The 12,103-nt window shown below is 38.3% G+C and overlaps 1 protein-coding gene across 2 annotated transcripts in view; it reads right to left on the bottom strand.

Moving 5' to 3' along the window:
* ADGRG7 (adhesion G protein-coupled receptor G7) overlaps positions 1–12,103 on the bottom strand; it is a 60,118-nt gene that overhangs the window by 41,677 nt on the left and 6,338 nt on the right. For both annotated transcript variants that reach the window (XM_006058746.4, XM_044940995.2), the window contains exon 2: positions 915–1,028. In XM_006058746.4, the coding sequence (XP_006058808.4) occupies positions 915–1,028 (114 nt within the window). The remainder of the gene's footprint in view (positions 1–914; positions 1,029–12,103) is intronic.

Genomic DNA, 12,103 nt, shown 5'->3' with positions numbered 1-12,103 from the left:
ACCCTGGCTGTTCAGAATGTTGTAAATTATAGGAGTGAGTTCTAAGGCTCTGAATCCTTAGCAGGCAGCATGAAGTGTATAGAGTGCTGGGAAGCACACTGCAGATCAAGAAGTGCTTTTAACTTTGATTCTGAGATACCATTGAGTGAAGTCAAGCCACTGATTTAATAATATCTCTCCAAGAGAAAGATAGAAAAAACAAAAACTTCACTTAAGTAGATATTTGGACAAGTAGATGCATCTTGACTTCAGAAAAGTTAAATATGTTAGAATTATGATATCTGAAATGGTGTAACATGGCATATTGGAGAAGGCAAAGGCACCCTACTCCAGTACTCTTGCCTGGAAAATCCCATGGATAGAGGAGCCTGGTGGGCTGCAGTCCATGGGGTCGCTAAGAGTCGGACACGACTAAGCAACTTCACTTTCACTTCTCACTTTCATGCATTGGAGAAGGAAATGGCAACCCACTCCAGTGTTCTTGCCTGGAGAACCCCAGGGACAGTGGGGCCTGGTGGGCTGCCGTCTATGGGGTCGCACAGAGTCAGACATGACTGAAGCGACTTAGCAGCAGCAGCAGCAGCAACATGGCATATTACCATTTGAAAGGACCTGGGAAAACCATATTACCCATTGCCCTATAGTAGACACTGCAGTCAGAAAGAAGAGCAACCATTAGTTTTACAGAGAAACTTGACAGTTGGAAAATAAAGGCAGTGTACTGAACATACAGGTAAATAGCACAAGAAAACTTAGTTTTTACTCTTCAGCTAATAAACACATCTTAAATTCGTGATCATTATGCCCATTGTTACTATGGCAATTGACAGGAACTTCGAGAAGCTTTGCTGCTGTCCTTAGAAATGTAAGATTCACCTAAATCTCACACCCTAGTATTATCCCAAGTAACTTACTGATTGTACATCTCAGTCCTTTCCACTCTTCTGGACAAATGCATCTGCCATTTTGCCAGGTTCCACCATTCTTGCAGAACTCTATGGGGGTGCTTGATGTAGGGGTAACTGTTCCTAAAGAAACAATAAATAACAGAATAGTACATGAACTGGCTGATTAGTTTCCTTTTTGGGGTCTGTGGCCTTTGATTTCTATATGTAAAATCACTATTTTTGAAGACCATTGCTGAAAAATATTCTTTGTAATATGATAAAAAAAAAAACAGAGAATTTACACAGGATATATAATGCTTACTAGATGCTATGGATACCAAAAAAAAAAAAAAAAAAAAAAAAAAAACCACTATATTTCAAAGATACAACACCCTGTCCAAGGAGATTTTAATCTACTGAAGGAAACAGGAGGGTATGCCAATAGATTAGATAGATACAGTCGAACCATTTCAATGCAGATTTACAAGCGCTATAAGAACTCAGAAGAGAGATGAAGACAGAGGCAGACCATCCAGGAAAGACTGGTAACTATTCCAGAGAAGAGGGGATGTTAGCATTAGGTTTTAAGACTAAATCTAGAAAAGTCAGATAAAATGTAGGCAGGATACAAAGAGCAAAAAATTCTAAAACATGGAAAGTTCTGATGTGTCCAAGTACAGAGAAAAGCCTAACACATCAGGAGCATTGGTTCTTTGTGGATCAACAGCAGAACATAAGTGGCACTGTGAGCAGCTTTATAGACCAAGCTGAAAAGAGTTAATCCTGCAGGAGCCTGGGGCGGGGGAGGTCTTAAAACAAGGGAGTAACATCATAAGGAATGTTTTTTAGGAAGACACCTCAAGCAGTATGGGAAATGACTGAGGCTGGGAGGCAAAAGAGACCAGCTAAATGAGAACCTGATCTAAAACAGTGGCTCTAAGGAAGTTAGGGAGCAATCAACTCAGGAGCACTCCTGAGACAGGATTTGGATCTAGTGACTGGTTATTTTGAGCTGGGGACACTGGGACTCTAAACCAAAAGACAGGGTAGATGGTGAACAAATTAACCAAGTTTAAGAATACACTGCGAAACATGTATAATATCATATGTGAAAGGAATCGCCAGTCCAGGTTTGATGCACGATACAGGATGCTTGGGGCTGGTGCACTGGGATGACCCCAGAGGGATGGTATGCAGAGGGAGGTGGGAGTGGAGTTCAGGATGGAGAACATGTGTACACCTGTGGCGGATTCATGTTGATGTATGGCAAAACCAACACAATATTGTAAAGTAATTAGCCTCCAATTAAAATAAATAAATTTATATTAAAAAAAAACAAAAAAATGAAGTTATATTTATTTCCTCATGCTAGCATTAAATATGGAGAAGGAAATGGCAACCCACTCCAGTGTTCTTGCCTGGAGAATCCCAGGGACGGGGGAGCCTGGTGGGCTGTCGTCTCTGGGGTCGCACAGAGTCGGACACGACTGAAGCAACTTAGCAGCAGCATTAAATAATTGGAAAATAAAATTATTAAATCATTTTCATTCAAATTAGCTTAAAACTCATAAAATTTTTGGAGATAAATTTAACAAAATGTGTGCAAGACATCATTACCGAAAGAAATTTTAAAGGGTCTAAATAAGGGGCTTCCCTGGTGGCTTAATAGTAAAGAACCCACCTGCCAATGTAGGAGACATGGGTTCCACCCGTGGTCTGGGAAGATCCCACATGCTATGGAACAACTAAGCCAGTGGGCCACAACTACTGAGCCCACACTCTAGAACCCATGCTCAGCAACAAGAGAAGCCACCACAATGAGAAGCCCATGCATCACAATTAGAGAGTTAGCTCCAGCTCACTGCAACTAGAGTGCAACGTGAGTGTTGCTCATGCAGCAACAAAGACCCAGAAAAGCCAAGAAACAAACAAATAAAATTGTATTTTAAAAATATCTAAATAAGTGGAAATATAGACCATGTATGTGTGAAATACTCATAGTTGTTCAAGAGTCCATTGTCCTCAAATTGATAAAGCCAAAATCTAAAACAAAAGAACTTTTTTTTGTAGAAATTGACAAACTGATCTCAAGATGTTATGGAGGGCTTCCCGGGTGGTCCAGTAGTTAAGACTCTGCACTCCCAATGCAGGGGGCCTGGGTTTGATCCCTGGTCAGGGAACCTGGATCCCATATGTAGCAACTAAGATCCAGTGCAGTCAAATATATTTTTTTTTAATATTATGAAAATGTAAAAGACCTGGAAAAGCCAAAATAAACAGGGAACTGTACTCAATACTCTGTAATGGCCTATATGGGAAAAGAATCTTTAAAAAAAAAAGTGGATATTTGTATATAACTGATTCACTTGGCTGTATATCTGAAACTAACACAACACTGTAAATCAACTAAAGTCCAAAAAAAATTAAAACAACAAAACAAAGAGTTGGATCACTGACATTACTAATTTTATGATACAGCTATAGCAATCAAAACATTATGAGATCATCATAAAAACAGCCAAACACACCACTGAAATAGAATAAACAGTTTAGAAATAGATAAAATATATATAGTTGGTTGAGTCTTTGAAAAGATTCCAAGGCAATTTGGTTGGAAAAGGAAAAATGTTTCAACAAATAGTGCTAGTCTAACTGGATAATATACCACGCTCAAATGTCAGGGCTTCCCTGGTGGCTTGGTGGTAAACAATTCGCCTGCCAATGCAGGAGACACAAGTTCCATCCCTGATCCAGGAAGATCCCACATGCTGCAGAGCAGCTAAGCCCATGCACCGCAGCTGCTGAGCTTGTTTTCTAGAGCCAGGGAGCCACAACGATTGAAGCCTGTGAGCTCTAGAACCTGTGCTCTACAATGAGAGAAGCTACCACAATGTGAAGCCCATGCACCACAATGAGAGAGCAGCCCCAGCTCGCTGCAACCAGAGAAAAGCCTGAACAGCAATGAAGATCCAGTACAGCTGAAAATAAATAAAAATTAATATTTTTTAAAAAACACAATACGAGATGGACCTGAGACACAAAAGCTAAAACTACAAAGCTTCCCTGGGAAAACAGGAGATGAATATCTCCACAACTTTAGGACAAAGATTTTTATTTAAAGAAGACGTAAAAAGCACTAAACATAAAAGAAAAAAAATATTGATAAACTGTACTTAAAATACTGCCCATTAAAACACACCATTAAGATAATAAAAATAGAAGCTACAGACTGGGAGAAAATATTTACAGTACTTCTCTGTCAAAGAAAGTGTTGCTATAACTATAAATTAGGACTGTAAATTGTGGACAGTACACATTATTAGTAACACAAACAACACACTTTTTTAAATGGGTAAAAGGCTTGAATACATACTTCATAAAAGAAGATATATGGAAGGGCACTAATCACATGAAAGTGATCAGCATATTAGTCATCAAAGAAATGCAAATTAAAACCTCAGTGAAATATCATCTCACACCTGACTAGAATGGCTAAAATTACAAAAGGATGATGCCAAATGTTAAGGATGTGAAACAACTGGAACTCTAGCAAACTGCTGCTAAGAATTTCAAATGGTACGACCATTTTGGAAAGCTGTTTGGTACTAACATAAAGCTAAATAAAGATACACATACATATGATGAGAAATTCCATGCCTACATAAATATGCAAAATAAAGGAAATATATGTCCACAAAGAGACTAGAATGTTTCTAACACCTGCAGTAAATGCACTCAATCATATGCCACCTTTAGGACTGAAGCACTCACTCCTCCAGCTTTGAGTAAGTAAGTAACTAAGTGTTAGTCACTCAGTCGTGCCCTACTCATTGCGACCCCATGGACTGCAGCCCACCAGGCTCCTTTGTCCATGAGATTTTCCAGGCAAGGATTCTGGAGTGGGTTGTTATTTCCTTCATCCAGGGGATGTTCCCAACCAAGGGATCGAACCCAGGTCTCCTGCACTGCAGGCAGATTCTTTACTGACCGAGCTACCCCCAGCTTTGACGGATGTTGGCAACTAAGAAAACAGCTGAATCCTTTTCTAGGAATTGCCCTCAACTGAAGAGAATCAGCTCATACAAGAGCCTTATGACACATGCCACGACTAGTCAATGCTGGGGAATAAAGTCTCCTTCCCCAGCCTCAATGCCTCAAAGAAAGTATTTTCCAAAGACAGCTGTACTACATGTTCTATCTCATTCACTCTTCTTGTAATGATGACACTTCTCCATCGAGAAGCAGGTTTATGGTCTCTCCTTGGATCCAGAGGAATTTTGTATCTGTCTTGACTAATACAGTGTGAGAAATGTGCTGTGTGACTTCCAGATGGGATCATAAAAGGTGGTTTGGCCTCCACCTAGCTCCTTCTCACTCAGAGGGAGATGCTTTAGAAGCCTTGAGCCTATAGAAGACATGTAAGAAGCCTGGCTACTCTGAAGCCTCCATGCTGGAGATATCAAGTGGGGAACTACACAGAGACAGGGAAGCTGGAGGAGCTTCAGCTGTTTCAACTTTCTGAGTCTTCCCAGCCCAGGCACTGCATATGGGTGAAGAAGCATTTAGGTGACCCCAGCTCCAGCCACCATCTGAGGGCAACTTTATGAGACATCCTAATCCAGAACTACATAGGCAGGCTGCTTCCAAATTCTGACAGATAATAAATGATTGTGGCTTTAAGCCACTAGGTTTCGGGGTGATTTCTTCTGCAGCAAGATAGCTAATACACAGAGGGCAACTCTGAAGGGCCAGCCCAGTTTCCGCTGTGTTGCAGTTCAGTTTCTTCTTTCACCCAGTCCTGCCTGTCATTCCCCATGAGTACTGATCCCTACACCACCTGTTGAAATTTTTAATATAGTAAAACTAAAACCTTCAACTCAGAATTTGTTTCCCAGGGAACCCAATCTCAGAAGTTTGCAGGTTTTTAAAATTTTTTTTTATTTTTTGGCCACACTGTGGCTTGTAGGATTTTAGTTGCCTGACCAAGGATCACCCCAAGCCCCATGTAATCCTAACCACCAGATTGCCAGGGAAATCACTTGGAAGTTTTATTTATTGTAGTCAAAAGGGAAAAAAAAAAAAAAAAGGAAACCACCATCAACAGCAGACTGAATAAATGAATTATGGTATATTCGTATAATAGACTATTAACTGTTTAGTAATAAAAAGATATACAACATCAATGAATCTTAAAAACATGTTAACAAGAGTATTCAGACATAAAAGAGTAAATCTTTTTTGGTTCTTTTTTGAAGTTCGAGGATAACAACTAATCTACGGTGATACAATCAGAACAGTGTTTGCCTAAAGGGTGGGAAGTAGTGGTGGGAAGACTGACTGGCAAGGAACACCTACAGCTACCATAAATAGAAAACACAACCTAACATAAAACCTCACATTAAAGGCACCTCAATCTCTTTTACCTAATACATCATGTCTGATTCTCAACTAAAAATTACAGGGCATGCTGATAGGCAAAAAATGACTGAAGGGACAAGCCAACCATCAGAATCAGATTTATAGACAGCAGAGATTCTGGAATTATCAGACCAGGAATTAAAGATAATTATTATTAATATACTAAGAGCTTTAATGAAAAAATGGGCAATCTTTAAGAACAAGGAGGTAATATAATCAGATAAATGGAAATTCTAAGCAAGAATCAAAAAGAAATGCTGTAATCAAAAAACACTAACAGAAATGAAGAATTCCTTTGCTGGGTTCATCAGTAGACTGATAAGAATCAGTGTGCTTGAAGAATTCAGTAGAAGCTTCCCAAACTAAAAAGAGAAAAAAAAAAAAACTGTGAAAAATAGAATATCTAAGAACTATGGGACATAAGGTACAACATATATATAATGGGAATAGGAGAAGGAGTGGTGGTGGTTTAGTCGCAAGTCATCTCTGACTTTGCAACCCCATGGACTGGCCTGCCAGGCTGGTCTGTTCATGGGATTCTCCAGGCAAGAATGCTGGAGTGGGTTGCCATTTCCTTCTCCAGGGAAATCTTCCCAACCCAAGAATTGAACCCAGGTCTCCTGCATTGCAAACAGATTCTTTACCAAGTGAGCTATAAGGGAAGCCCAACAGAAGTAGAGGAAAGGGCAAAAAGAACTGAAAAGACATTTTAAGTTTTGATGGCTGAGACTATTTCAAAATAAATGACAGACACCAAATCACAGAATCAGCAGTCTCAGAGTCAGAGAACACACTAACTCAGATAAAAGTTAAAAATAAAACAAAACCCTATACTTAGGCACCTCCTATTCAAAGAGCGAAAAATCAAAGACAAAAAGATCATTTCAGAAGAAGTCAAAAGGGAGAAAAATACCTATAAAGCAACAAGTATAAAAGCTATACTGGAACTCTCCTCAGAAATCATGCAAGCAAAAAACGAGTAGAGTTAAATATTTAGTGCTGAATGAAAACAACAAAATATTCTGCATCCAAATAATTATCCTTTAAAAGTAAAGAAGAAAGACATTCTCAGAAAAATTTAGGGAGTTCATCACCAGAAGACTTACCTTGCAAGAAATGTTAAAGGAAATTTATTCAGAAAGAAGGAAATGATACAGGCCAGAAACTCAGATCTACATAAGAAGAGAATTAGAGAAGGAATAAATCAAGGTAAAATAAGTCTTTCAGTTTTTTTTTATTCTTAATCGATCTGATAACAGTTTGTTCAAAATAATAATAATAATGACACATGAGATGATTAAAGCTTATGGATAAATGAAATGAATGATAAGAAATGTTATAAAGAAAGAGAATGAGGAATTGGGAAGATCTGCTATACGGTGGTGGCATTACTCATGGGACTATATATTATTACTAGAAAGTGAATTTAGATTAATCATAAATATATATTGCAAACTTTAGAATGCTCCTAGGCATTCACCCAAATAAGTGTAAACTTGTCCCCACACAAAAAGCAGCACCTGAATGTTTATAACAGTGGTATATATAATCACCTAAAACTGGAAGCAAACTAGATGACCTTCATGAATAGATTAAAAAAAAATAACACCTGTAGAATATCCATACAATGGCATATTATTCAGCCATAAAAAGAAATGATCTATGAAGCCCACAAAAGATATGGAGGAATATTAAACATGTTTAGCTAAGTGAAAGGAGCCAGTCTACATACAGTATGATTTCAGATATATCATTCTGGAAAAGCCAAAACCACAGAGACAGTAAAGAAATCAGGGGTTGGGGAAGGGAGGGTAGGATGAATAGGTGAAGTGAACTGGATTTTCAGGGCAGTAAACTATTCTGTATGATCCTGTAACGGTGACTATCTGTCATTATGTATTTGTCAAAATCCACACAACACTATAACAGGAAGACTGAACCATAATGTAACCTATATATTAATAATCATGTGTCAACATTGGCTTGTCTATTGAAACAAAAGCAACATATCAGTGTAAGATATTAATAAGGGAAACTATAGAGGGGGAGGGGTGATGAGAGAGACAGTAAATGAGAATTCTCTGTACTTTCTGCTTAATTTTTCTGTAAACCTAAAACTGTTCTAAAAACCACTACAATATTATAAAGTAATTAGCCTCCAATTAAAATAAATAAATTAAAAAGAAAAAATAATAAAAATAAAAATAATTAGTGTTTTTTTAAAGAGATATGGATTCTGATCTCAAACAGCTTACAATCTAGCAAGAGAAATTTAACTGTAACTGTTATGTGAAAAACTGTGTAACCAAGGAAATGTGAAAATCTTTTTAAATTATAAAATATTTAAAATATGCAAGGTATAGGAAATAACAAGACATCTCTAGCTACCATATCCTGGTTTAAAAGAGTAACTTTCTCTCAGATTTGCTTCAGACATTAGGGCTTCCCTGATAGCTCAGTTGGTAAAGAATCCACCTGCAATGTAGGAGACCCTGGTTCGATTCCTGGGTCGGGAAGATCCCCTAGAGAAGGGATAGACTTCCCACTCCAGTATTCTTGGACTTCCCTGTGGTTCAGCTGGTAAAGAATCTGCCTGCAATGTGGGAGGCCTGGGTTTGATCCCTGGTTGGGAAGATCCCCTGGAAAAGGGAAAGGTTACCCACTCCACTATTCTGGCCCGGAGAATTCCATGGATTGTGTATGAGCAATGAAACTTTATAGAAAGAGCTGAAACCCTTTGAGTTCCTTTATATTAATATTTCTTCACCCCCACCTACATATAACACTATTCTGAAATTATCTTCCCTGTCACAGTTTATATTATAAATATATCTAAGAAAGTCAGTATGTAGCATTCATATGTAATTTCTTAATTTTAAAAAAACCTAATAACTTTTAATGGTTACAGTTCTATTCTTGTTTTGTCTCCTCATTTTGGAGTAAATTTTGGTCATTTACATTTCTTTAAGAAAACTGCCACTTGACCAAAGTATCCTACCAAAGTAGGATAAGGTTTTCCATGGTATTTGCTTATGAGTTTCCTCATTAGTTTCTGTGTTTTTTTTGTTTTCAAATCACTGTCTTATTTTAATATATATTTTATTAGGTAATATTTCAGAGTTGAAATATAAAAATAACACTTATCCCCATCCACAAATATACACAAGTAATTTCTACTCATTTTTTCCAATCTTTCTTTTCACAAGGATAAGCAAACATGAATCTATAGTCTTATTTTTCCCCCCATTTTCTGTAGCTTGCTCTTACACTTAATGAATGTCAAAATCTTTTCCTGTGGTTCAGAGAACTTCCACATCTTCCTTTACAGTTGCATTATATTCCATTATCTGATAGTGTCCTAACTTAGAATGGCACTTTCGTTGTTTTCAGTTGTTGCTTCAAAATTGCATTCTACACATTTTACTTCGCCTGTTGTACAAATCCATTTGTAGAATAAATTTCCAGACATGAAATTACTGAGCCAAAGAGTACACATTCGCATCTTGAAAGTTATTACCATCTCGCCGCAGGGGTGGTACTAATTTGTATTTTCGCCAGCAACACAACCCTATGCGAGGTCTGGGACAAGGTACAATGAAGACCTACCTACCATTTATACAAAAGGAAAAGGAAAACTCTATTCTAATGCCATGATAAAATACCTTCATAAGGACCTGAAAATCCAGGTCTGAATTTAGAAACCGTGGGTTCCTCGGAGCCCTACCTCAGAAGGGCAGTGGCTGGCAGCTGCCCCTTCTTGCCTTCTGTCCGTCCTGCCCCACATTCAGGCGGCCTTGCGCTCACACAGGCGGACACTCCAGGCCACACCTGCAAGCTCTTCTCACACCACACTGTGAACAGCCTCCCCTCACAGTCAGGGGAGCTGGAGCAGCATGGTTGGCCCCAGAGTGGATGACGAGAAAGGGAGGCACAGTCCCAGACGCGGGGCAGGGCTTCTGAGGGCCCGGAAGCTGACGAGGCGTGCAAGGGTCTTAAGGAATCTTGCCGGAAATATATATATATATATTTTTTTTTTTTTTTTTAATTTATCTTTCCGGAAAACTAGCTTCTGGTTTTGTTGATCTCAGCTCTTGTTTCTTTGATTTCCATTCTATTAATTTGTTCTTATTTTCATTACTGCCTAACATAGTTTAGAATTTACTTTTTTTAACTTCTAAAGTTAGAATGCTTATTATTTCACTGTCTTGATTTTTAATATATACCTAAAGCTATGTCATTCTAACTGTATTTTTATTTTATTGGAATATAATTGCTTTACAATGTTGTTTCTCCTGTAGAACAATGTGAATCAGCTGTATATAGACATACATTCCCCTCCATGTTGAGGCTCCCTCCCACCCCTCCCCATCCTATCCCTCTAGGTCACACAGAGCCAAGCCCAGCTCCGAGCTCTGTGTGTTATGCAGCAGCTTCCCACTAGCTATTTCACACGTGGTAGTATATATGTCAATGCTACTCTCTCAATTTGTCCCACCCTCTCCTACATCTTCTGTGTCTTCATCAGTTCAGTTCAGTTCAGTTTATTTCAGTCGCTCAGTTGTGTCCAACTCTTTGTGACCCCGTGGACTACAGCACGCCAGGCCTCTCTGTCCATCACCAACTCCCAGAGTTTACTCAAACTCATGTCCATTGAGTTGGTGATGCCATCCAACCATCTCATCCTCTGTCATCCCCTTCTCCTCCTGCCTTCAATCTTTCCCAGCATCAGAGTCTTTTCCAATGACTTAGCTCTTTGCATCAGGTGGCCAAAATATTGGAGTTTCAACTTTAACATCAGTCCTTCCAATGAACACCCAGGACTGATCTCCTTTAGGATGGACTGGTTGGATCTCCTTGCAGGCCAAGGGACTCTCAAGAGTCTTCTCCAACACCACAGTTCAAAAGCATCAATTCTTCTGTGCTCAGCTTCCTTCATAGTCCAACTCTCACATCCATACATGACCACTGGAAAAACCATAGCCTTGACTAGACAGATCGTTGTTGACAAAGTAATGTCTCTGCTTTTGAATATGCTGTCTAGGTTGGTCATAACTTTCCTTCCAAGGAGTAAGCATTTTTTAATTTGTGTTCTACTGTCTGCCTCTCTATTCTCATCCTGTTAACAGGTTCATCTATACCATCTTTCTAGATTGCTCACATGTTAATTAATATTTAATGTTTGATTCCAACTATATTTTTAGCTGTGCACACAGTTGTTATAGAGAGTGCCTCCACTGAAGTTTTGAGTATTTTGTAATTTTCATTTGATTTCTTCTTTGCATTATTTAAAACAGTTTTTTCAACATTTATTTGAATTTTCTTGGTCAGTTTATACGTTACCTTCTAATTGTATTGCATTGTAGTCACAAAACATAATCTATGAAATTGATTCTTTGGTACTCAGTAAGACTTTCTTCTGAAAATAATAAATTAACATTTTTTTTGGCAATTCAAATATGTAAAATCTACTGTCCAGTTTGTTAGATATAGTTTTCAAATTTATGAACCTTTATTTATTTTCTCTGCTTGCTCTGTCAGTTTCTAACAGGAAAGCATTACTTTCAACCAACCCAATTGTAAATTTATCTGAATAAGCTTGCCTGTTTTGTTTTATATATTATGAATCTGTGTTATTTGATATAGGCACAGGGTTGGGCTTCCCAGGTGGCTTAGCAGTAAAGAATCCACATGCAATTCAGGAGACATAGGTTTGACCCTGGTCCAGGAAAGTCCCATATACTACCGGGCAACTAAACCCATATGCCACAATTATTGAGATTATGCTCTAGAGCCCAAGA

The sequence above is a fragment of the Bubalus bubalis genome, chromosome 1 (genome assembly GCF_019923935.1).
Source record: "Bubalus bubalis isolate 160015118507 breed Murrah chromosome 1, NDDB_SH_1, whole genome shotgun sequence".
In the NCBI taxonomy this organism is placed as follows: Eukaryota; Metazoa; Chordata; class Mammalia; order Artiodactyla; family Bovidae; genus Bubalus; species Bubalus bubalis.
This window is presented reverse-complemented; position numbering and strand designations above follow the sequence as displayed.